The sequence below is a fragment of the Mytilinidion resinicola genome (assembly GCF_010093595.1).
Source record: "Mytilinidion resinicola strain CBS 304.34 unplaced genomic scaffold BDZ99scaffold_5, whole genome shotgun sequence".
NCBI lineage: Eukaryota > Fungi > Ascomycota > Dothideomycetes > Mytilinidiales > Mytilinidiaceae > Mytilinidion > Mytilinidion resinicola.
In genome coordinates, this window is record NW_022985441.1 from 1,788,615 (window position 1) to 1,812,753 (window position 24,139).

The 24,139-nt window shown below is 50.5% G+C and overlaps 9 protein-coding genes across 9 annotated transcripts; 5 read left to right on the forward strand and 4 right to left on the reverse strand.

Annotated features, from left to right (window-relative positions):
• Positions 1–154: 154 nt before the first annotated feature.
• On the reverse strand, positions 155–1,523 carry BDZ99DRAFT_568642 (uncharacterized protein; the record flags this gene model as incomplete). Its single annotated transcript, XM_033727805.1, has 2 exons — positions 155–435; positions 1,382–1,523. The coding sequence occupies 2 exons, from the start codon at positions 1,521–1,523 to the stop codon at positions 155–157; spliced, it is 423 nt and encodes a 140-aa protein (XP_033580403.1).
• Positions 1,524–1,753: 230 nt separating this feature from the next.
• BDZ99DRAFT_460676 (MFS general substrate transporter) lies at positions 1,754–4,485 on the reverse strand. The gene is made up of 6 exons (XM_033719437.1): positions 4,386–4,485; positions 3,983–4,214; positions 3,554–3,695; positions 2,927–3,504; positions 2,764–2,876; positions 1,754–2,710 (listed from the first exon to the last, which is right to left on the reverse strand). Coding segments are annotated over exons 1-6 (1,776 nt in total). The 5' UTR covers positions 4,388–4,485; the 3' UTR covers positions 1,754–2,001.
• A 521-nt stretch (positions 4,486–5,006) lies between these two features.
• On the forward strand, positions 5,007–7,834 carry BDZ99DRAFT_486674 (CBF-domain-containing protein; the record flags this gene model as incomplete). The annotated part of the gene is made up of 3 exons (XM_033722794.1): positions 5,007–5,147; positions 5,218–6,368; positions 6,421–7,834. 3 exons carry the CDS (start codon positions 5,007–5,009, stop codon positions 7,832–7,834), a joined length of 2,706 nt encoding a protein of 901 aa, XP_033580405.1.
• On the reverse strand, positions 7,810–8,351 carry BDZ99DRAFT_412196 (uncharacterized protein; the record flags this gene model as incomplete). Its single annotated transcript, XM_033716648.1, has 2 exons — positions 7,810–8,159; positions 8,274–8,351. 2 exons carry the CDS (start codon positions 8,349–8,351, stop codon positions 7,959–7,961), a joined length of 279 nt encoding a protein of 92 aa, XP_033580406.1. The 3' UTR covers positions 7,810–7,958.
• Positions 8,352–9,484: 1,133 nt separating this feature from the next.
• Positions 9,485–11,346, forward strand: BDZ99DRAFT_460680 (uncharacterized protein). Its single transcript, XM_033719438.1, has 2 exons — positions 9,485–9,633; positions 9,712–11,346. Exons 1-2 carry the CDS (start codon positions 9,553–9,555, stop codon positions 11,158–11,160), a joined length of 1,530 nt encoding a protein of 509 aa, XP_033580407.1. The 5' UTR covers positions 9,485–9,552; the 3' UTR covers positions 11,161–11,346.
• A 1,204-nt stretch (positions 11,347–12,550) lies between these two features.
• BDZ99DRAFT_381805 (GDPD-domain-containing protein) lies at positions 12,551–16,550 on the forward strand (the record flags this gene model as incomplete). The annotated part of the gene is made up of 9 exons (XM_033715258.1): positions 12,551–12,686; positions 12,734–15,037; positions 15,090–15,148; positions 15,199–15,240; positions 15,288–15,291; positions 15,339–15,439; positions 15,501–15,804; positions 15,873–16,273; positions 16,332–16,550. The coding sequence occupies 9 exons, from the start codon at positions 12,551–12,553 to the stop codon at positions 16,548–16,550; spliced, it is 3,570 nt and encodes a 1,189-aa protein (XP_033580408.1).
• A 483-nt stretch (positions 16,551–17,033) lies between these two features.
• Positions 17,034–18,851, reverse strand: BDZ99DRAFT_486676 (MFS general substrate transporter; the record flags this gene model as incomplete). Its single annotated transcript, XM_033722795.1, has 4 exons — positions 17,034–18,218; positions 18,275–18,389; positions 18,448–18,660; positions 18,709–18,851. 4 exons carry the CDS (start codon positions 18,849–18,851, stop codon positions 17,034–17,036), a joined length of 1,656 nt encoding a protein of 551 aa, XP_033580409.1.
• Positions 18,852–19,698: 847 nt separating this feature from the next.
• On the forward strand, positions 19,699–20,108 carry BDZ99DRAFT_460686 (uncharacterized protein). Its single transcript, XM_033719439.1, has one exon. It carries the CDS (start codon positions 19,849–19,851, stop codon positions 20,038–20,040), a length of 192 nt encoding a protein of 63 aa, XP_033580410.1. The 5' UTR covers positions 19,699–19,848; the 3' UTR covers positions 20,041–20,108.
• Positions 20,109–21,217: 1,109 nt separating this feature from the next.
• Positions 21,218–22,509, forward strand: BDZ99DRAFT_256254 (NAD(P)-binding protein). Its single transcript, XM_033713741.1, has 3 exons — positions 21,218–21,791; positions 21,862–22,168; positions 22,222–22,509. The coding sequence occupies exons 1-3, from the start codon at positions 21,439–21,441 to the stop codon at positions 22,309–22,311; spliced, it is 750 nt and encodes a 249-aa protein (XP_033580411.1). The 5' UTR covers positions 21,218–21,438; the 3' UTR covers positions 22,312–22,509.
• Positions 22,510–24,139: the final 1,630 nt, after the last annotated feature.

Consider the following 24,139-nt stretch of genomic DNA (forward strand, 5'->3'; position numbering starts at 1 on the left):
CTTCTAAGACTATACGGCCGGGGCATTAGCTCACTTGCTTCGGAGTTTGGGTAGGGGGCCCTTTCACGCAGAGGCAACTTAGTGTGCACAGATTTGTCTTCTAGCACTGTAGGCCTCGAAAAGCAGTAAAGCACATGATCATCCTTATGCTCCATTACTCGTTCTCCGCCAGTCCTCGGTCAATTAGCGCAGTATCTAAATACGCCTTCACTTGCACCACCTTGCCTTGCCTGTCGAATCGTAGAAACCATGCGTAACACTGGTTGTATGGCCTCCCGTTCTTAAACTCTCCTTCGAACTCCGACTCGATAGCCACCCACTCCTGCACTCCACCGCCAGCGATGTTGACCACCCGCGGCCGGACTGGGCCTTTCATAGCGCGCGTGATGCGGTCCATGCTATTAGCCTTGAATTCTTCGATGCCACGGAAGGTCCCTGTGGTGTATGCGTTGCGACTAAAAGAATTAAGGTGAGGTCTCTCTGGTGAATGGCGGAGCTTAGCAGCCTGCCAAGCAATAGTGTCGTAAAGGTGTTGTTATAAGTGTGATTAGCCTTAGGAATATATATCCTATAATTTTGCGTCACCAGCTGTCATGTTTCGGCCCGAGTGCACAAACCCTCCGTTGGCGTACTGGTTACGATTTTGGGAGGAGCACGAACGCTGATCCCACTGTCAACCTTCCTTCTCAATCTTATAAAGAGCGTCTAGGCTTAGCCTAGGTTCGATTCCCGCTCCGACCTAGCACAAAAAAAATCAATCATATCATATCACCTTATTTCACCTTCCTCTCCTTCATGAGCGTCTAGGCTTAGCCTGGGTCCAATTCTCGCTCTAACCTCCTCGCCTGCACAAAACTCCTCTTAACTACTTCACCTTTATCTCCTTCATGAGCGTCCAGGCTTAGCCTGGATCCAATTCCCGCTCTGAATTCCTTTTTTTCTTTTTGTCCCCTCCCTTTCTCTTTTCACGTGACCACCGCGTTCCCTTTCACAATAAATGATCCACCAGCGTTTGTATTGTTGACGAACTAAAAGACCGTGGCGATGTAGCGCGAGGCGGGACATCCAAGGCAGATATTGCCTTCAGGAACTGAACTAGACCCGCCATGCCGATCTGACAGCTTTTTCACGTCGCCAAGGCAGCATTTACTTATTACTCTGGTCCTTTACAGCCCCAGTGGCCAAGCATGGATATGCAGCTACAGACGCAGTAGGTGGAATCAGAACTTAGGACTAGGAGGACCTATTCTTCGAATGAAGATTACCGTGACTGAGCTGAATTACTGAAAGTACGAGATCCTACCTTGAGGCGTTTACTCTCACCGCTATTACCCCTACTATATGCCAAGATAGGTGACGGGAAATCTCAAAGGTAACGTACCCGAGACTATGGAGGAGCCCATGACACTCCACTCAAAGTCTGGGGAGACGTGAGACCAGAAGGCGTCGTAGTCCCAGTTGCCTGCTGAAGTGAACATTCCGCGAATGTTTTCGGCGGTCGGGTACGGGGTATCTTGTGCCATTTCGGAGAAGGCAATCAATAATGCAGAATGTTGAGCCGGTAGTTGTGATTTTATCGGATAGATGGGCCCGTGAAAAGACCAATTGCTTTTGCTCTATTGCAAGTCCGGGTATAGCGGAGATACGGTGGAGATAAGTCCTTACGTTAGAGAAGTATGCATCGAGGCTCATGGGAAAGGCATGGAACTTGCTCGTGCATTTCTCATTGGGTTACCTTTCAAGGTTGATGTTTGATGTACCATTTCTCTATTGGGGAGGAACTTCGACTTTGCACTTAAGGAAGCATCTAATGATAACGAAGAGCACGACGCTCTCAGGGCTCGAGTGGTATATCAGTAATGTACATCCAGGCCCATGCCCTTCGGGTGTATTAAGAGGAGAACTTTACGCGCTGCAGATCCAGGGTATCTTCCAATTAATTGCCAACAAGAGACAATACACCAGGTCGTCCCGAAGCTAACTCGCATAGCTTAGCATCTGCTATCGCTCTCCTACCACCTCCGAGCTGCGCGACGGATTCGATTGTAAGACCACGGGTGGTAACGATGTCAGCTCGGCTTTAGCTTCCGCGCTACTAATTATACCCTCATCTCTTCCCTCGCTGCTCATACGTGCGGGCTTGTCGATACCTTGTGCTTTCGCCGCTTTCCCCTTCTTCTCGTCCACTGCTTGTGGACCATTGTGATCAGCCACCTTCACATCCACGAACAAGACACTTACGACCAGCGCAGTTCCGGCACATGCAAGCTCCAACCAGAAGGCATTCTTAAGCCCCTGCCTCCTTCCCTGATCGTCCTCCGTGTAAGCAACCACCATATCTGCAACCGCAAGAAAGACAGCAATACTCAATTGCAGCACAGAATTGACCAACGCACCTGCCAGTCCTTGCTGATGTACTGGCAGATGCGTGCTCATAAACACGCTGACAACATTGAAACTGCCATCGATACCGATGGTCGCGCCCAGCATACTCCAGAACGTGAAGTACCAATAGTTTGCGCCGTCGGGCGCTAGTGCAAAGAGAAGGGGAGCGACGATCCAGCCGAGACCTGCGAGAATCAAGATTGCAGTACCAGGAATCTTGTGGAGCACAGTCCCGCCAACTGTGCCAATGATGCAGCCGCCGAGGGCCATGGGAGTGAACCACCCGACGAGCTGCATGGGTGTACCGCCCATTATTTCGGTCATGCTAGGGAGAATGGATTAGTCTAGTCGAAGAGTAGGGTATAGAACAATGCTTACTAGTACGTGCTATAGAGCAAAAAGATACCTAGACTCGCAAAAGAAAAGAACATGGCAATGATAAGCGGCGTCATGCTCTTGACCTTGAAGATACTCCCCGGGATCAAAGGGAACTGCAGCTGCGTTAGCAACCTGTAGTCCTTACCTTTCTGTTGACACTTACTTTAGCGTGGCTATCGAACCAGAATCCAAGCATTAAGCCCGCGATTCCTACTACCAATGTGGTCAAAATGTACCAAGTCTTGATTCCATTAGGTGCATGGGCCATGTCCGTGATCGCAAACACGAACAACACAAGCCCACATACAATGAGAAAGGGCCCTTTAAAGTCAATCCCAACACCCCCTTGTCCACTCCTCCTAAGCTCCCTTTTTTCCGCCCAGTCACTAGGCACACAGAACCACGCTAGTGCAACAGTGCTCGCTGATAGTCCTGCCCCTATCCAGAAGTAGAGGCGCCAGGTCGAGTATTGGCCCGCGACGCCAGCGAAGAAAATGCCGAGGAAGAATCCAAGCGGAGCACAGGCGCCATAGATAGAGAAGACGATGTTCTTGCGGTAGCCAGGACGGTAAACGACTCCAAGGAGCATCATACCAGAGGGAAGAAAGGCAGCAGGGCCAAGACCCTGTAGCGCACGGCAGACATCGAGCATGATCTCGTCCTGAGCAAAAGAAGTGACGACGGAGAAGATCGTAAGCCAGATGACACCAACTAGGTAGGCTATGGAGCCGCCGTACATGTCTAAGATAAGTTAGTGGCTGAATTGTCGGGTGGAAGGGGCAATGGGTACCGGCAAACCGCCCAAAGATGATCAGGAAGGCAGAGACAACGAGGGAAAAGGCGGCAGCGGGCCATGTCGCTGACTCAGGAGCGATATTTAGGTCATTAGCGACAGTAGGTAGGACGACGTTGAAGCCGGATACGAAGTACTCCTACGTCGCTCCGTTAGCAAGCGGAATTTCCTGTCAACTCACAGCGACAGGCTGTAAGTCTATGCACACTCCGTTACCACTGCTTGAGTATCTTTGTGGGACTTAAAAATCTCGGCGCCATGTCGAGTTTCATGCACCGGAACCTGAGCTGCAGCTTGCCTGACCGTCTCGCTGGCAGCGAGGCTGCTCCGGAGAGTGGTGTCCAGTTTCCAGACTGGCACTCAAGTAGTGGTAATCCATGTGCACAATCCCATAGCCTAGTACTTTGCTGTGTACAGAGAGCTTACAGTCAACAGTTGCGACATGACAATCGAGTAACAGAACCCAAATTCCGCCCACGCCGACGTGAACATTGCTGGTCTCTTGCGGCCTAGCTCCTCCAGATCCTCATCAAGAGCCATTTCTAGATCAAGGGCCGGCTTATCCGAGTACTCCATTTGAGGGACGTTGCTTGCTGTTCTGTGAGAGACGATACGGTTGGTAGTAGCCCAGAGCTGGTCAACGTGCGTACTTCTCGTCCTGAAAAGCACCATCGTAAGTACACCCTCGAGATAACTGAGGGAAACAGTTGTAGAAGGGACTGGGAGTTGCAACAGAGAGTTCTGGAGATGACGCTGAAGCCACGGAGACGAACTGAAGTGTGATGATGGACGGGGAGAATCACGTGACACGAAGGAAAGTCCAGCTTACATGTTGTCTTTACGAGGAGGCCTTATACCCCTTTACCAAATAGGTAGAGATGTGGGAAGAGAAGAAGCCTTTCTATACCATCCATCTATTCACACAAATAGAGTCTGACTTGGACAGATATACGATCTCTGCGTCAACTCCGCCGATCAACAATCAGTCGCAGCATGCATCGTGACGCCCACATACACCGCTTATAAGGAAACCGTGACGACCGCCGAGACGATGGGCCGTCACGTTCTTTCCGAGGACTTGTCGCCCGTTGTCGTCGCTAGGGCGCTGTCGATGACACATCGCGGTTCGTCGGGTCTGCACGCCCCTTTGAGGCAACCATGACGACCCGGCAGTTGCCATCCGAAGGACTAACAGCCAGCAAGCTCATTTCTTTTGTTCTTGCATAATGGTCTTGGCAATAAGTGTGTGATTTACGTACAAAGGTTTGAGGTTGTGGAAAAGTTATGCCTGAGGTGGCAAGGTCAGCAGCTGCTTCGGCAAAAGCCCCGGGAAAACTACGGCCCGCTACCCCTGTCGCTGCAATTTGATCGATTTTCACGACCTCAGAACACCAAAAGTTTTAGCTGAGTTCGCTATTGCGCCTGCTGCAACTGCGGCCTCCCATCTCCAATGACGAAGAAGCGCTCGCACTCCGAGTCTCACCATGGCACGTCCAGACCTGCCCAGGGCATGGGACGGGGCAGTATGGCTATCAGGGACAAGTCGAAGCCCCGTCCGAAGCGGGAGGCAGAGTCACAGCGGCCGACACTGGTAAGTATTGCGGGTAAATTATGCAGAAAAGTGACAGCAGGAATAGAACAGTGCTGACGGATTGCCCTAGATATTTGCACCTCAGCCAGAATGGCACGCCGCTCCCCTCCCAGACATTCCCCCGGTAGAATCACCCTCAGCACCGCCCCGCCACGTCCTGGATGAGCTCCACAAGTACGCCGACACCCTCCTGGAGGCAGAAATCACAGCTTACGAAGGATCGCGCGCGTCCTCCACGTCCTCGCATAAGTTCATGTCCACAATCATGTCCTCTGGTACCCTGGAAGACAAAGTCTCGGCCCTTACCTTGCTGGTACAGGAATCCCCATTGCATACCACCAAAGCGTTCGAACAACTCTTGGCACTGGGCAGGAAAAAGAGCAGGAACGCTGCGCTGATGGCTTTGGGGGCTTTGAAAGATCTGCTCGGCCAGGGTGTCGTCCTGCCGCCCGATCGGAAGCTGCGCGCATTCGCCAAACAACCAGGACTCGCTCACGCACTACACGGCAAGCCAGCTAGCTGGAAGGCTGGTGATCGTTTACCGGGCGCTATTCAGAAGATCCATCTGATAGTGTGGGCGTACGAAGACTGGTTAAAACGAACTTATTTTGAAATGCTTAAGGTCGTAGAAGGGTGGTGTAACGATGAAGTCACGTTTGCTCGTAGCCGAGCTGTCACTTTCGTCTGGGAGCTGCTGAGGGAGAAGCCAGAGCAGGAAGAGAATCTGCTGCGGCTCCTGATAAACAAGCTGGGAGACACTGACAAGAAGATTGCTTCCAGGGCATCATACCTGCTGCTTCAATTACAGGTATCACATCCGCTTATGAAGAGCGTCATCATTAATGCAATAGAATCCGACTTACTTTTTCGACCCGGGCAGAGCACGCATGCCAAATATTACGCTGTCATCACACTCAATCAGACAATGCTAAGTGTGAAGGAACAGGACGTAGCAACCAAACTCCTAGAATTATACTTTGGCCTTTTTGTTGGCCTCTTGAAAAAGCCCAAAGGAACAGACGAACAGACACACACGAAAATCAACAAGAATGGATTCATCCAAGGCGGTGGAGGCGCGCCAGGAAAGATGGCTCGCAAAAAGGCCAAAGAAAAGGAAGGAGAGGCTTATAAATCAGAAGAGGAAATGAAGGAGAAGATGGTTGCTCAGGTGCTGACGGGCGTTAATCGGGCCTTTCCTTTCGCCAAAACTGATGACGCCATGTAAGTTGCTTTCCTCAGTTACTTGGTCGGCTATTAATTCACTATACCTCAGATTCGAAAATCAGATGGAGGAACTTTTCCGAGTCACACATTCATCCAATTTCAACACCAGCATCCAAGCCTTGATGCTCATCCAGCAGATATCGGCCACGAAGCATTTCTCAAGCGATCGCTTCTACCGTACTCTGTATGAGTCACTACTAGACCCTCGTCTCTTGGGTTCATCTAAACAGATTATGTATCTCAATCTCTTGTATCGCTCTCTAAAGGCGGACCTGAGTGTGAAACGAGTGAAAGCCTTTGTCAAGCGTCTTCTACAAGTAATCACCCTTCACGAGCCTCCGTTTGTTTGCAGTGTCATCTATCTCATATACGAGCTATCGAAGACCTTTCCAAGCATCAAGACGATGCTATCGAGTCCGGAACATCATCCTGATGAGTCCGAAGATGAGCATTACGAAGACGTTCCCGAGGACTCCGCTCTGCCACCAAAACCGACTTCGACGAAGCAAAATCTCTACGACGGCCGGAAACGAGATCCAGAGCATGCAGCGGCTGATGCATCGTGTCTTTGGGAGCTTCTACCCCTGCAAGCACATTATCACCCATCCGTTCAGCTATTTGCCAATCGACTCCTTTACTCAGATCCTATGAAGGAAAAGCCAGATCCGTCATTACACACCCTGATGAATTTCCTCGACAAATTCGTATACCGCAATCCTAAAACGAAGTCCGGCGGCACACATGGATCATCTATAATGCAGCCGCTTGCTGGCAACGCCCATGTCGCCGATATGTTGATCACCTCCAGAGATGGCGCCCGGGCCGCTCAGCCAGTAAACACGGAGGCTTTCTGGCAACGCAAGGTGCAAGACGTTGCAGTCGACGAGGTTTTCTTCCATACGTACTTTGAAAAAGCCGGAAAAGGTAGACCAAGTAAAAAGGAGAAGGCTGCGAAGAAGAAGGATGACGATGACGACAGCGAAGAAGGGGAAGAGGAGATTTGGAAAGCGCTTGTTCAGAGCCGTCCTGAAATAGAAGGGGGCTCAGACGAAGAAGGGTTCAGCGACCTGGATATGGACGGCATGTCTGACGATGAAGACGATGATGGCGCCGGAGACATGGGCGGTGTCGAACTGAACTTGGGAAGTGAGGATGAAGAGGGGCTTGATGAGGTTGGAAGTAATGCGGATGCTAGCGACGTTGGCTCTGATGATGACCTGGACCTTGAGAGTGCGGATGAAGAGGCCTTCATCGACAGCGACGAAGATATACCTGTGGCGCTCGACGATCTTCCACAAGGCGTTGTGGATAGCGACGAGGAGACCGGGGCCACAATTGCTAAGAAACAGAAGAAGAGTGAAAGGGACGAGAAAAAGGCGAAGAGGCGGAAGCTAAAGCACCTGCCAACATTTGCCTCCGCCGAGGATTACGCAAAGTTACTGGATGGGGACGACAGTCAGTAACCGCGAACCCAATAATGGGAAGTAGCATTGTATACGATTTACATAAGATCCCGTGAAAATCGTAACATAATATTCCGCTACTTGCTCCTTATTTTGGTACAATTGTCGAGACCATCCTTGCCCTTCAGTCTTCCTTGCTCGCTGCACCTTCTTTTTGCATCCCTTCGCACCCCGACAACTTTCCTGCGATCTCCTCCGCTTTGCCGTAACCCTGCTGAGGATCGCGCTGCTCACTAGCTTCCTTCATAGCATCTACAGCGTGCTTCTTCTGTTCTTCACCTGACGTGCTCCAAGCTTCAGACCCGGAAATGTTGCCGATAGCATTCTGGAAACAAGTAAGCGCTTATACATAGGTGTCTATCAATGTGGATATACGCAGTTCAGACCTTCCGAGTGGAGGATGAACGTTGCGTCAGAAGGTTTTGGAGAGGCAACCTACCACTGCAGCACCTTTGATGTACTGGGCATGGCCGGCGATGAGACCAGGCTGGCGTTGTTCATCGTTCGAAGAAGACATGGTTCCTTTTGCTGAGTGTATCGCGGTTTGGATTTAATAAGATTGGGTTCTTGATAACCGCGCACACAGTGACAAACCCGGGGTCTTATAGTATATGAGAATAGACTTGGATGACGTCAGGAACATCATTTGCCATGAGTATGGTTAGGACTGCTCGCGAGCCGCATTCGAAGTTTAACGCGGTGAACCCCTAACAGAACTTATAGACGTCTCGACCCGGTAACAGGATACTATGAGCTGATGACAACTTCATAATATCGAAGTTCTATTCCGCTCATCTTAGCTGATTCCGTCGAAGTCGAGCAGCTTCTTCTACTAGGCCTCCTTACGGCTACTTGCGGGAGGAACAGATTTTAGGGCGTATCGGATAGAAAATAACGTCCGCTACCAACGAGCCCGTATGCGGGCCTCGAATGATGGTCATATGGGCATGGTGACGGTCACGTGATAGCGTAATTCTTAACGCGTAGTGTTGATTTTCGATCGCAGCCTTACCGCGACCCACCATCCTCACCCCGCTCCCTCCGCATGAACTTGCTACGCCCATCGGGGTTTGGTCAAGAATCATGCCGCGAGTGATTCAGGATTCAGATGACGAGAGTGGTGGGGAGGATGAGTTGTGCAGCCCAGTTCGCGGCAATGGCACCGGCTCGACAGGTGCGTTTGCTCCGTTCTCACCACCTAGAATGCCGCTCACATTGGTGCCTTAGAATCACTGAGAAACAAAATCGAGGCCGCACATAGAGACTTAGTCGCTCCAACGCAGTCTCCCTCCCATAAGGCTGCAGACCGCATTGCCACTCGCATCCTTCCAACCACAGGCGATACTAAGCGCAAGTCCACAATAGCAACAGATTCCGCCATATCACCCACCAAAGACACACACACGCTCAGCAATATAGACGTGCAAAATAACGATAGCCGCCTCGCGCATCATACATCGCCTGCGACTGCGGAAAACCAGCTCCGTAACTCGACCAACTCGGCGAATTCTGATATAATACTCGAAGCGCAAGTCAACAGTACCTTGCCTGCGACACATTTGCCAAATGGTCTATGGGAGCTACACGACTCGATTCGAGATGACTTCGAACACCACCAGCCTCTCGCAATGTTTCCCGAAATGTCCAGCACAGTACCGAATAACACCCTCACTCAGCAGAGGCTTATGGACGAACTACTACGCTCAAATCACCCCAATATGCCCGTTTTAATACCATTGCAAGATCAAGATGCTCGCAACTCCTCGATTCCGTGGTCAGCATACATGACTACTTCTTCAGTAAGTGCCATTCCAAGAGCAGTCTTTAGATGACTGTAGTCCCCTGAGAAATATAAGAACAAAACTTACATAAGAAAGGAGAATAGGGATGTTGCCGAAGATTTATTCAGACAAAGTGGGGAGTCACTCGGCAATGAACATGCAGGGACCCATGCCTCTTCTCAAATTCCGTCGGTTCATGCAGACCAAGCAAATAGTGCTACTGACTCGAATACGGGCGAAGGAGCCTCGCGAAATGCTGCACAAAGCTCCATCGAAGACCGCAGATCCGCAAATCGCACCCGATCAAAGAGCGCGCAGGCAGACGATAATTCCCCTAAAACGAAACCACGGTCGGAAAAGCGGAAAACTATACGCGAGATTCAACAGCTCGAATCTAACGATTTTGATGATGATGGAGCTATTGGCTTACCAAAGGAGCGGTATAAGCCGAGACCCAGCAGATCGCGGTCTACGAATGTGATCTTGGAAGAACCCATCGACTTCTCTGTCCGACCTGAAAAAGCTATGAAGTCGCGGTCCAAGCGTAACAATACTACAGGGTCAATTGGCCATTTGGTCCTTTCAAGCTCTGAGAAAGCAGAGAGGATTTGCGCTATGGGCTTCAGCCCTTCAAACGCGAAGCAGGCCTTGAAGGCTTGTGACAACAAATTTGACCAAGCCGTGGAATGGTTGCTCAGTCGCCCAGGTTCTAGCAAAGGTCAACACGACGCCCCAACAGCAGCTCACCCAGATTCATCGCGGGTGATTACGGAAGAAGTCACAGAGGGTCGGATTTTGAATGTTGCACACGACCAATCTCCACTCAAGAGGCAAGTCTGGGAAATGCTTCACGTTGCAATACCGACAGTTAAGTCTCCGCATGGGCGGAAAACTGAGAACTGCGAAGGGGGCACTGAACACAAAAAGGGTGCACAGGATCATGGAGATGTCAACGATCTTATCTCAGCGAAATTGCCTCACGAGGCCAAAGCGTCTGAGTCGAGCCCAATGAATCTAAAGCATTCGGTGCGGCCTGAAGATGTGACGACAGATGAGCGTAGGACGAAGCGCAGAAAGACGGCAGTTTTAGAGGAGACGAGAGACACAATCACAGCTGGCGTTCCATTGCACTCTGCTGGGGAGAAGAAGAGGGGTCGCGGTCGTCCTCGGCGGTCTGAGAAAGAAGCGGAGACATCAATTGCGCTCCATGGAGAGGCTAGCATGAGTGTGGGAGAGAGCGACTCTACAGGATATGTGGTCCAGGTACAAGATGAGTGTAAGAAACGAGAAGGACCTCCAAAGGAGACGGAGAACACATCCAACTTCGCGATTGAAACAGTGTTGCCCCCAAACACGCCGCCTGAGATCGCAACAGACGGTACTACATCAACTGGCTCCGCTGGCAAAATCGAGACAAAGTTGCAGAAGCCGAGAAGGGGGACTAGCGGCTCCCTGTCGCCTTCAGGTAAGTCTAAAGTTCCTCTCAGGGTGGGGCTGAGCAAGCGGGCGAGAATTGCCCCTTTGTTGAGGGTTATGAGAAAATGATTGCACGCACGGGGCAAATTCCGCAGTGTTCAGGGCCGGGCATCACGGTGGTGTACTTAAATATGGTCCCAAGAACGGGCATGACGGGGAGTTTGGTTCGGGAGCAAGGCGGCATATACCCACGGCAGCGTTTCCATCTTTCGCGACGAGGCCGAATGAAAAGCAATAATAGAACACATGACGCCCATCATGCGAAGCTTGCGATCTCGGCGGATAGACGGTCAGCCAACAGCGGAAATGCTGCTACCATACGAGCTGTGTGAAAGTGATCGCGTGCCGTGTTGCTGCTTCTGCGGCTGGGCAGCGGCCCTCGGTGGTGGGGAACTGGACGCACTGCATGAGTAGTGGGACGTCACGCGTGCGGGTCTGCCACGCTGCCGTTCCTTTTGCTTCCTCGATTGCTTCTTACCGTGGCGCCGTGGCGAACGGCCTCCATCCCCCCATATCTATCCGCCAGTAGTAGCACGGGCGCAATGCTCTCCTCGTCGCCTGTCTGCATCGCCCAAGATAGCACTGCAGCTCTCCAATCACGACGGCGCGCCATGCAGCGCGAAGGAGCATGCGGGCCCAGTGGCAAGCAAGAGCTTTTGAAGTCAGGCATGGCCTACCTGGACAAAGCGCTCCAGAGCGTCTCTCATCGAAGCCTCCCAATCGCAAGCCCCATCACTTCCTGAGCAGAGGCCCCCGACGGCCACCAGGGCGACGAGACGACCAGGAACCCGATGCCCCGCGGAGCCATCCGTTCTAATTTTGTCCTGTCGCGTCTGCGTGCGGTAGGGCTGTTATCGATAAAAGAATCGGTGTAGAACTTCGGCCCGCTGTTTGCATATTTTGAAGAATCACGGCCGGCTTTTGGCAGAGCGTCTCGTCCTTTCATTCAGCGCGCCCTCGCTGTGCGCAACCACGGCCGCGTGCGGCAGCTATCCATATCCACGTCCAGCGCTGCAGGCAAGTATCCCGCCCCGTCTCCCACGATTCACCGCCGGTCTGGCCGCGTGCGACGTTCAGAACACATCGTCCCCAGAGCCTCCCCGAGTGCCCAGGTGGCAGCCGCCTGACGTGCACCCTGAGCACCTGGCAACTTTGGAACCTTGGAAGTTGCCCCGCGGCATGCAAGTCATTCATTGTTGTTGCAGGCGGCCCTCCCTGCGCCGTGCCGTCACCCTCCTGCACCAATAAGCTTCACCAGATTTGGCACGACCAGCCATTAACAATTTCTACAGATCACTTCCTCGACCTCCCCTCCTAGTCCTTCCCCCTGGATTTCACGTGTATACCCGGATGGCTCTGCCCTCGGAACCAACGGCCTCCCTCTCGTACCCTCTTTCGTGCGGTTGCGCTTGAAATCAAAGCTGTCTAGCCATCTCGCCTGTTACAAAGGGCTTCCACCATGAAGTTTGGGCACAATCTTGCGCGCAATCAGGTTCCCGACTGGGCTGCATCTTACATCAATTACAAGGGCTTGAAGAAGCTCATCAAATCCGCGACCGAGGCAGCAAAGGACGGACAAGACCCCGACCTTGCAGGTAAGCTGCGTAACGACCTGCCTACATACAGCATCTGACTTCGCTAGAATTCTTCTTCCGCCTCGATCGCAACCTCGAAGATGTGGATAGTTTCTACAATAGGAAATACGCAGAGACAGCTCGGCGGCTGAAACTGCTTCACGATCGCTATGGGCGAGCTCCACGCGTGCCCGAAGGCATAGACCAAGATGAGGCGGGAGACCTAATGGGCGCGCTCCTCGAGCTGCGCGGTCAGCTGCGTAAGCTGCAATGGTATGGAGAAGTAAACAGAAGAGGGTTTGTCAAGATCACCAAAAAGCTCGACAAGAAGATCCCTCGTGTTTGCACGCAGCAACGCTATCTTGCTTCCAGGGTGGACCCAAAGCCGTTCGCAAACAACAGCAGCCTTTCTGAGAACATGGCGGCGATCAATGACTGGCTGTCCGCCCTCGGAGACGCTAAAACTTTCGACGATGCTGGATCCGTCAAATCAGTGGCATCGATGCGGATGGTGTCGTCGAGAGCTATTCTGAATCTTCCGCCGGGCCTTCTCGATACCGTGGACCAAGCAATCCGCAATGACGATGCCTCAATTTTAGCGGAGCTACTCCACGAGAGCAACAGCGATGAAGACCGTCTCGGTTCCTCATTCCAGCAACTGTTGCTTAATTTGTTGCAGCGTTCCATTTCCTGCAGATCCAAAGCCTGCATCGACAAGCTCCTCCCGCAGATTGTGTCCCTAGACGAGGAGGATGACCTGAACAGCCGCAATTGTATCCACAGGCTTGTCATCAGTATCGGCCGGTCAAAGACGCACGAGGCACAGCAGGGCCCTGGTTCATCCCTCCAACTCCCTGTCGAAGGCACCAATTTCATCGTTCCTGCCGAGTCACCTATTCTCTTACCCCCGGCATGGACCAAGACCGAGCAAGAATCGACCAGGCTTCTGAGCCTGGACGACGAGTCCGTTCGCTTCCTGACGTATCTTCTCGCCAGACTTGAACTTCACCAACGCGCCGCGCTTCAAGCCCGTGATTCCTATGGAAGACTGCCATTGCACTATGCTGCCCAATATGGCTTCGTCGTGGTTTGCCAGGTCGTCATAAAGTACATGCAGGAGTGGGATCAGTTTGATGTGTCCCAAGGCATTGATTCGGAGCTTTGGCAAGACTTGGAAGGCTTCGCGCCTCTCCATCTCAGTGTAATCGGTGGGCATCCCCTGACCACGAAAACACTTCTTCAGGCCGAGGACTGGCGCGGAGAAAGCAGCGATAGGATGTCGTCAAGAAAAAATGTGTCCAAATCTGGTGCGGTCCTCGCCCTTGCAACTCAGTCCAATTTCTTCGCGATTGTACGCCTATTGGTGGATGCGGGAGTCGATGTAAATTACCAGGACGAGCAGGGCGAGACTGCGTTACACGTTGCTGCCCGCTTCGGTCATCGTGAATGTGCAGAGGCACTAGTAAGCGGCTCTGAGAATCAGAAGACGGACGTCGATATACCAGAAAAGACTTTCTCGTGGACGCCAATTTTCATCGCCTGTGTGGACGGCCATCTGCCTATTGTCGAGCTACTTATTGCTGCCGGCGCTGACCTTGAGCGACCCGATCTCTCCGGTTGGACTGCAAAGGAACACGCCGCTCTCCGTGGGTACTTAGAGATTGCCGAGAGGCTCGCAGAAGTCAGTCCTACTCGAGCTCTGCCGACTTCCGACACTTCATCAGCTCGATCTGCGTCACCTCCAAGTGCCTCTTCCCTAGACGACAGACGGTCCAACAATCTCCTTAGGGAAACTCAAGCCGTGCGAATCCCCGAACCTGTCAAGGCGTTTGGGCATCGCTATCTTACGAAAGAAACCATGGTCCTTGTCAGCCTGGGCTCCATGGATATCAGGAAGGATGTCGCAGCCGTGCAGCTCGACAACATTCCGCTTTCTGATGCCCATTCCACCCAGCTCGATACTGCCTTGTCTGTCGTCGTGTCTGCAACAGGCGCGACTGGCGAACCTACCGTCATCGATCTTCCCGTGCAAGAGAACATATGTACAGATCCTATCACGTTCATGACAACAAATGCTACGGGCGTGAAGTTGCTCTTCGACATTGTACCGACATATGCGGGTTCAAAGGACCGCATCGTCGGCCGGGCGGTCGCACTTCTTTCCAGCATCAAACCGAGTATTGGGTCGAACAGAATTACCTTGCAGGGCGATGTGAAAGTGCCCATCATTGCTGCCGCGACGTTAGAGGTTATTGGATCCGTCAATTTCAATTTTCTTATTATTACGCCGTTCACGCATCCCAATATGTCTATCACGGAACAACATACATATTGGAAGAGTATGACATCAACAATGGTTATCGGACATCGAGGTGAATTCGGCTGCTGTTTCTCTCCTCCGGTCCCATCCTAACTCATGTGAAGGTCTGGGCAAAAACATGGCTTCCAGGAAATCCTTGCAACTCGGCGAAAACACCCTCCAGGTATAATCAACTTGTCTGCCGTATGAATGTCGTCGTTAATCTGGTATCAGTCTTTCATTGCTGCAGCAAATCTTGGCGCGTCTTATGTTGAGGTAAGCCTATCACCGAGGATCTCCGAATTACACTAATCACTTGATAGTTCGGTAAGGATCGAAGGAAGCCACTTTAGGCTTTATCTAACATACTGTAGATGTCCAGTTGACGAAAGACCATGTTCCAGTCATTTACCATGACTTCTTGGTCAGCGAGACCGGAATTGACGCTCCTGTACACACTCTCACATTGGAGCAAGTATGGATAGCCTCTCAGCCCAGTATCTTTAAACTACTCATATTAATCTTGTGATAAATAGTTTCTGCATATAAGCGAGCACCAGACCCCAAGATCTTCTCGGGCGCCATCGCCAGACGATGCTAGGAGTGCACAAGTTGGCAAGGGAGTTCGATCGTCTCAGAGACGTCCACGATCATACTCTATGGACACATCCAATCAAAGCCACACGGTAGATCTGGCTGAACGGATGAAACACACTCGTGACTTCAAGATGAAGGGCTATAAGGGGAACAGCAGGGGCACCTTCATCCAGGCTCCATTCACGACCCTAGAGGAGATGTTCAGGAAGCTCCCCGAATCCACCGGTTTCAACATAGAGATGAGTATGCTCTCCCTTCATTCCGAATCGTGGTCCTTTTAGCCCTCGGAGTTTTTGCTCACTTCATGTCAGAATATCCAATGCTCCACGAATCCGAGGAGCACGAAATGGACACTTACGCGGTTGAGCTCAACTCATTTGTCGACACAGTCCTTAAAACCGTCTACGACCTTGGCAACAAACGCAACATAATTTTCTCTTCTTTCAACCCTGACATCTGTCTTATGCTGTCCTTCAAGCAGCCCTCCATCCCGATACTGTTCTTGACCGATGCTGGAACTTCCCCAGTTGGCGACATTCGTGCGGCAAGTCTGCAAGAAGCTATTCGTTTCGCATCTAGGTGGAATCTCCTCGGTGTGGTGTCGGCAGCGGAGCCCTTGGTACTGTGTCCGCGGCTAGTCAAGGTTGTGAAGGAATCAGGGCTCGTGTGTGTGAGCTACGGAACGCTCAATAACGATCCTGAAAAAGTGAAGGTATAAGAGCTTTTCAGTAGTCTCCGCTTATCCGTGTTTGCTAACAAAGGGGTTTTAGCTCCAAGTCAACGAGGGCATCGATGCAGTCATCGTTGACTCGGTCCTCGCCATCCGCAAGGGCCTCACAGGCCCTAACCACAAAGCCGCCACCAAGTTTACTGCAAACATTCAGAATGGTGCACGTGACGCTATTGTTTCAAAGGAGGGGAAAAAGCACATATCGAACGTAGTGGACACCATCAACGGAGTTCCTTCAACACCTGTGATTTTCTCCTGAGCTAGAACGTCAGGTTCTGCGCCTCTACGTGCGGATATAGGTATAGCGGGGGTACAGGAGGTTGCTATCATTCGGATTTATCACTGAAGCTTGCTCTCCGTGCGCTTCCCCCTATCATAAACTTCCAGGCTGTTCCAAAATTACGAGTCTTGGACATGCTACTCTTTTGTTGGTTCTTGCAAATTGCTAGACATACACATCCCACGTAAACCTGGCTATTCATTCCTTTTTCCGGCCTCGTGTCTATCGTACATGCGGCCAATTATACGGATAGGGCATTTCCAAGAGATGAGGAACTTGGCTCGCCGCAATGACTTTGAATGGTGCCTATACCTCATAAGCGAGTGAGACACAAGGATGACGTTCCAAAACTCGAGTAGCTTGTGCCATATATGCTCCTTTTGAAGATGGCAGAAGGAACCGTAGCTCTGAAGTCTAGGATTGATGAGTGCAAGGTCTGAGCAATCCTCCCTCCTCTGAAAATCAGTCCAAGTCGATAGGATACTTCTTGCGAATCATTCCCCCATATTTGTAAATTAAAGCAGGTGCCGGAATCAACGCGAGGGCGACGAAGCCTAACAGACTATTGCCCCATCCTAATCCCAAGCTCTTATACATGGACGGGCCCGCGAGCGGCAGAAAAGCCGCAAAAAGGCACCGGAGTGCTGTAAGTGCGGCGACAGCTGAAGCCGCGTACTCCGGAAAGGCGTCAATGAGGTAGGTTTGAATCGGTGCGAAGATTCCCATCAGTCCTAACCCAAACGGCAATAATCCAACCAGGGGCACGATCCAGTGGGCTTTTTTCTCTGCCGACCAACCGTACCAGAAGAACGATATTGGCACCAGCATGCCGAAGAAAACAACGGCTGGAAGACGCATTTCGGGCTCGTAGACGCCGTTATTACGTTTCGATAAACGGATTATGGTCGCATCGGACGTCTTGGCGACAAAGAGTATGCCGAGGAAGAACCCAATGCCAATCCCCAGGTATGCCAACCCACACATCTCCGGCTGCCAGTCGTATGTTTCCATATAGACTTGTGTGATGGTGGTGAAGAGAAGGTAGAGCAGTCCAAATACGAAGGAAAGGTAGGCGGAGAGGAGAAATACAATGGGGGACATGCTAAGCATCTTCAACGGGCGCAAAATACCCGTTTTAAGAACATTCCGGCGAAGAAGCTGATCTTCGGTCTTGTTTCGCGCGTAGAACGAGAGGAGGTCTGGACGATCGAGCTCCCGCCGAAGACGGATAGTCTTTCTTTGTAAAAGAACGGTAGGATTTGTCTCTCGGTTCATAATTATGATACCGAGGGTTACCAGGGCGGAGCCAATTAGAAGAACCCAGAATACCCACCGCCACCCTACGCGTTGAGCGATGAATCCACCGCATATGGGACCCACCACAGGACCAAACAACGCGCCCAGGCTGTAGACGGCTGTAGCGAGGCCTCGTTGCTCAGCTACAAACAGGTCAGCAATGACGCCGCCTCCAATTGTCAGACACGCGGAGCCTCCGATACCCCCAAGGAATCGCATGACCATGAGAGCTGCGAGATTTGGAGCTAGCGCGCAGCCGAGATTCCAGATGACGAAGAAGCAATTGGAACAATCAAGTACGGGACGGCGACCGTAGATTTCGCTAAGTGGAGAGAGGAAGAGAGGGCCCACCTGAAAAGATGTAAGTGTCTGGGTTTTACAACTCGCGAGAGGCGAATGGTACGTACCACGAATCCAAGGACAAAAATGCTCACGGAAAAAGAACTTAAGATCGTGCTCGTATTGTTGAACTCTGTGTCCATGAAGGAGACACCGGGCGCAAACATGGACGAGGCTAACGGACTGTCCCCGTGGTTTTAGCAACCGTCTGAGGTTTTCATCGGAGCTGGTACCAACGAACCTCATGAGCGTGATGATACTCACCAACCCCAAGAGACACCATTTTGTGAAATCAGGGAAGTTTCTAGGATTCGCCGGGTCGTCTTGACCATCCCAGCCGACTATGCCTTTGTCCAGATCGTTTTCGGGATACTTTTCATGCTCTATTTGGTCTTTGTGTCGCGTACTCCTCCGCGACAGGTGCTTTTCAAGATCGTAATCATGGTCGTCCTTGCTGTTGACTAGGTTCAGTTCTTTCTGAAAAGTGTTAACGTTGGCGTACAACAGGCTAGAATTGTTTACGTTGTCAACTACAGCTCTCTCTGGCTCGGTCGCAATGGCTTTCTCGAGATCCCGCTTTCCGTTGTCAACTGAGCTGTCCTCGTCTTTGATACTATTCACGTCTACGTCTTTTTCGGACGACATTGCAGGGCAAGAAAGAGTTCCGATACTGGAGTTAAAATGCAGCTAGCAGCGTAGTAGTAGAGTCGAAGGGAGCAACAGCGCGAGATGAACAAGACAAGGAATGAAATTGCAACCCTGCGCGGCTGAAGATATCTGGGCGACAAACGGACGACTACAAAGGCTTGAAGTTACCGTATTCTCTGGATGAACGCCTGCATGTGGCCAATCGGGGCTGCGAATTGCCGGCAGCTCTTGCTACTTTTGGTGCCACCCTCGGCCGAGCCGGACTTTGGAAAACGCGAGTCGAAAAATGCGGGGTCCTTGCGGGGAATTCAGAGCTTCCACGTGATATGGATCTGTTGATTGAACAAAGAATCTTAGGATGGCCTTGAACCCAAAGCATTTGCCCGTCAGGGCCTTGTGGCCTCATTGCCCTCTCAGAGTCCCAGAGTCAGCTTCAGCGAACGCAAGGCACCTATCTCATCTCTTGTCCGTCACATCTCTCCCGGAGCACATGCCTTCTACACCTCTACGATATCAGAGCGTTAAGTGGTAGTAATGGATCCAGCTATAGCCCTTAAATTCCGCAGAGATAGGCGTAGTCTTGCAAAGCAAAACTCTCATGCGAGCAGTCTGTTAGTTTGTTATAGCTTCGGCCTTGAGCATCCGCGGAGGTCTGTCTTCCTAGTCGTTAGTTCTCAGTCTAGACTTTTGCCGCTTCTGTCATGATAGACTCCACCATGATGCAATGCCCTTCTCCGCGATTTGCTTCCGTTCGACCTTGATGCAAAGCTATATTCAATGCTCTCATTTTAGACCTGATCACAGAGCTCATTCTCGTAACTTCCAACCTCGTAAATCCAAGCCTCATAGCCTCGTATTTTCTTCCAAAGCTAAACATGCCATCAACGAGGTCTTATGGAACAGCCGGCGCAAACAATGAGAAGATAGGTGGAGTACCTGTGCCTCACTACTTCGATTTTCAGTCTGGCGGGCGTGGTCAGGTGATAAGACTCCTATGGGAGGCAAGTTAGCAGCGGCAGACCTGAAATATGAAGAGACAAGTATCCTATCTACGAACTCAGACTTCCTACAGGATGCCGAGATCGCCTACAAGGACATCCGCTACAGCTTTGAAGAGTATCCAAAATACAAAGCCACCAAAATTTCTAGCTCAACCCAACGACGAATCTCCCGGTCATTGAGTTGAATAGTAGGATTTGACGCAGAGTTACGCCATCCTCAGGCATTTCGCGCGCCAATTGGGCAAATACGATGGGGAGACAGAGGAAGAGAAGTACTAGGCCGATGCAATGTGCGACATCGTCATTGATTGTAAGCATAGCATCTCATCGAATCGCTGAAAACGGGCATCACCTAACGCGCGAGGATCTGAAGGGCGAACGCTGTTTATCACTGCCTTCTTTTCTGACAACAAGAACGCCACGTATCCCCAGCACTGTGAAGGAGACCGAGCCAGATTCTTGAAGGCTATGAACACCCATTTGTCATCTCATGGCGCCTCCCGCAATGGTCCATTCGTCATTAGTGTAAAGGTTACGTACGCTGATCCAGAGGTACATCGATATGCCAATGTGCACATAGGCACTTTCCCTTCCTATCTAGGAAAATGAGCTGCGCTTGCTCAGCCTGAGCTGTGGCTGAGCTGGGATGAGCAGATCCTAAGCTGAGTTTAGGACCAGGTTCTGGGCGCCGTATGCTGTAGGGTTAACCTGGTTTCAGGCTCCAGTTCTAGCAGTCAGAGCAATCCACGACGAGAGTTTCGAGGGCCTCCAAGCACGCGCAACAACACCCAAATTGAATGGAAATCACTCGATCGTTCGAGAAGTCGCAGGCTGTACAGATGTGAGACCTAAATCAATACCTAAAATCACTCAGCTTCGTGCCTAATGTTGTTGTTTTGTAGGGTAAAAAATGCCACTTTTTATAATGGTGCGTCCCTCAAGGGTAACGGGCGGTAGTATCAGTTCTACCACCGCCCTCCTTATTTGTTCTAGCGTATTATGGATCCTCCCCTTATTGCAACCCTGCAACCGTCACTCTTCGTTCACCGTCCTACACATGCTCACCCAAATATCGATCCGAATGAAGCCCAATGCTTCCACTTCCGGGTATTGCAATATTAGCTGTGAAATTCGAGATTAGGAAGTCCGGTCAAAGGAGACTCTCTACCATCGACTCTAGGGATGACGTTGATGATCCGATGAGGGGAGGCGGTAGAATGCATGTGCACCATACGAAGTCCACAGTGAGTGACATCGGGACAAGTCCTGGGCTTAGTCATCTCACCCAGCCATCCCGCACGCCCTCTCACATCCCACAACGCCTTTTCCACCATGCGCATTCACGACATCGATTTTGGACCCAAAGGAAACGAAGATTACACCTTCCTCTTAGAATTACTCAGCATGCAGTTAAAATGATCGCATTGATAATCAAGATTTGATGTAGCCAGTAATAACGTAGCGCGAGAGTAACAGATTGATGGCGACATTTTTCAGGTTCATGGTGCAACAGAACCGAAGAGATAAGTTGACCTTTTTCTTTCTGCTTCTTTAAATAATATTGAATACAAATATACCTGAGTATGGTATCCGACAAATTCTTTGCTATCGTTGCCGGTGTCGGCCCGGGGACGGGAAGATCAGTGGCCATCCGATTCTCGGAAGCCTACCCGGTTGTTCTGCTGGCTCGCTCCCCAGAAAGCTACAACAATGTTGTCGCCGAGATCAGTAAGGCCGGCAGGAAGGCGATCGGCATTACTGCCGATGCAACGGATGAGTCTTCTATCACATCAGCGTTCGAAACTATCAAGAAGGAGCTCCCCGACTTCAAGCTCGCAGCTACGATCTACAACGTTCGACCCAACTCACGACCAAGCCGTAAACCATTCTTGGAATTGACTTTAGAGGACCTAGATACCAGTTTGAACGGCAATATGTATGTCCTATCTAACAGAATGCCCGTTTGCTTGTGCTGGTATATCTCTGACCAAACCTCTCTACTCTAGTCGTGGTCTCTTCAACTTTGCTCAAAGCATATTGCCTCTACTGCTCGGGTCGGTAGAGCATTCTCCTCAACCGCCAACTCTGATAGTAACCGGGGCGACCGCATCGATTAGAGGGTCAGCAAAATGGTCTGTTATTGCCGCGGGCAAATCTGGGCAGCGCATCTTAACGCAGTCTTTGGCAAGAGAGTTCGGTCCGCTGGGAGTTCATGTCGCCCATGCCGTCATCGATGGCGGCATTGATGTCCCTGACGCGACGCATTATCCTCGCAATGACGGAACTCCAGATGGCAGAATCAGTCCTTATGCTGTAAGTGAACCTACTTATCTGTGTCTAATGTTCGAATGTTGACTTGTTGCAAGATTGCCGAAAGCTACTGGTATCTGCATACGCAACATAAATCAGCATTCACCCAGGAGTTGGATTTGAGACCTTTCATCGAGCATTTCTAAGTGAACAGACTTTGAACAGGCTCTAAAGAATCATTCAGACAAGCCTCAATGGATAGCCTGCTTTTGCTACCCAGAACTTGAATCTCTGCACAAAATTGGAAGCTCACACTGCGACGGCGAGGATTTTTTGAGGAGGATGTTGATCTTGTTTCATATCTCAGTCATTAATGAAAGTCACATCCATGTGATATCATTCGCTAGCCATGAGATGTAGTTCATCCACTCTATGGTATTTCTTGTGAAGTGTGTTGCGCCTACCGCCGTCCTTCACTGGTCTGGGTTAAAATTAAAACAGTCACTATTTAAGAGTCAGCCAGCTGAGAGCCTGAGACAACAATTCTTTGTCAACGAATTGCTTTGACAGCTTTCGTTCCATCTAGGCCACTTTTCTTAGCTTAGATCTCTACAAATGTCATCAGTACCGTCCTTCTACGCCCTCGATTCTCTTCACGGAGATACCAATATAGCCTTGTAGATCGGTACCTTATTCCCGAGCACTCAACCTTCCTAGATTCTGTTAAAAGCCGCCCTTCCTTGACCTTCCTCTCGAGCTCCGAGAACAGATGTACGAGAAACCCGTCATTGTCACTAGAGTCCAAACCCCAGCTTATGGTGGGACGGTCGGGACGGTCGCGAGAGCGTTGCCGCGCGTGGCCTCGCGGTCGCAGTCAATGTCGTAGATGTTGTAGCCGGCCATGCTGGAGTTGGTGCGGAAACCATCAAGCTGGTCGCAGCCGCAGGGGAGGTGGTGCTCGCCGAATTGGTGATTGTAAGACGTGTCGCCAGTTTGTAAACGGGCCACATATCTCGTCACATAATGCTGTCAAGTAATTGGCGGATAGGGCTGCAAGAAGGAAGTAGCTAGGCGGGGAGCAGGATAAGGTGTGGAAGAAAGCGTACAAGAATACAAAGAAGAAGGGGAGGGAGCCACTAAAGAAGGAGGGGAAGTATATTTACTCGGTATATAGGTAGCTAGTGTATGTGCTGTATTATAGCCGTATATTGCGGGTCCAACAATTAACAATAATACGTATCAGACGGACTCGACAATAGGGGAGAATTGTCCTGAGGCTGGTGGGAGCTGCGCGGCGGGGACTTGTGGTGGGATGGTTAGTCTTGGGAGTTGTGTTAATAAGGCAGGGCCAGCTTGTGCGACGACCTTGTGATGGGCATAGGAATGCGGCCGGTGGTTATAGAACGTGTAGGAGAGGAGGAGATAGCAGGGGTGGTGGTTATTAGGGGTTTGATTTTGGTTTAGGGTGTTGAGCTAAGGGATACACTGTATAGAATAGACTGGTATAGAATTGCTACTTCAACGTAATAACATGTAGAAGGATGGGCATCCGGGTTTATATTTATACTGCTTTATTAATAATGCTTAGATGGAAGATAGATAATTTAACCCCCCTGTATAGCGGAAACTCTACCATGCCAAGAATACTCCTAATACTACTACCTAACGCGGCCTGCTAGTTGTTTACTCTGCTATCCACCATCAACATTATAATATAAATTGGGTTAGTTAGGTCTTATAATATTCTTATAGCTTAATCTTAGTTATTAAAAATTTATAAGTTATATAATTATTATATAAGTGTATAATTGATTGATAGATAGATAGATAGATAGATAGATAGATAGATAGATAGATAGATAGATAGATAGATAGATAGATAGACAGATAGATAGATAGACAGATAGATAGATAGACAGATAGATATATAGATAGACAGATAGATATATAGATATATAGATATATAGATATATAGATATATAGATATATAGATATATAGATATATAGATATATAGATATATAGATATATAGATA

Coding starts and splice junctions, on each gene's coding strand:
- BDZ99DRAFT_460676 (XM_033719437.1), bottom strand. Junction 3,505..3,553: donor CATCTTTGGGCGGTTTGCCG/GTACCCATTGCC, acceptor AACTTATCTTAG/ACATGTACGGCGGCTCCATA. Junction 2,711..2,763: donor TTGCTCTATAGCACGTACTA/GTAAGCATTGTT, acceptor CATTCTCCCTAG/CATGACCGAAATAATGGGCG.
- BDZ99DRAFT_460680 (XM_033719438.1), top strand. CDS start 9,553: ATGCCCGTTTTAATACCATTGCAAGATCAAGATGCTCGCAACTCCTCG. Junction 9,634..9,711: donor CATACATGACTACTTCTTCA/GTAAGTGCCATT, acceptor TACATAAGAAAG/GAGAATAGGGATGTTGCCGA.
- BDZ99DRAFT_460686 (XM_033719439.1), top strand. CDS start 19,849: ATGGGAGGCAAGTTAGCAGCGGCAGACCTGAAATATGAAGAGACAAGT.
- BDZ99DRAFT_256254 (XM_033713741.1), top strand. CDS start 21,439: ATGGTATCCGACAAATTCTTTGCTATCGTTGCCGGTGTCGGCCCGGGG. Junction 21,792..21,861: donor ACCAGTTTGAACGGCAATAT/GTATGTCCTATC, acceptor TCTCTACTCTAG/TCGTGGTCTCTTCAACTTTG. Junction 22,169..22,221: donor GCAGAATCAGTCCTTATGCT/GTAAGTGAACCT, acceptor ACTTGTTGCAAG/ATTGCCGAAAGCTACTGGTA.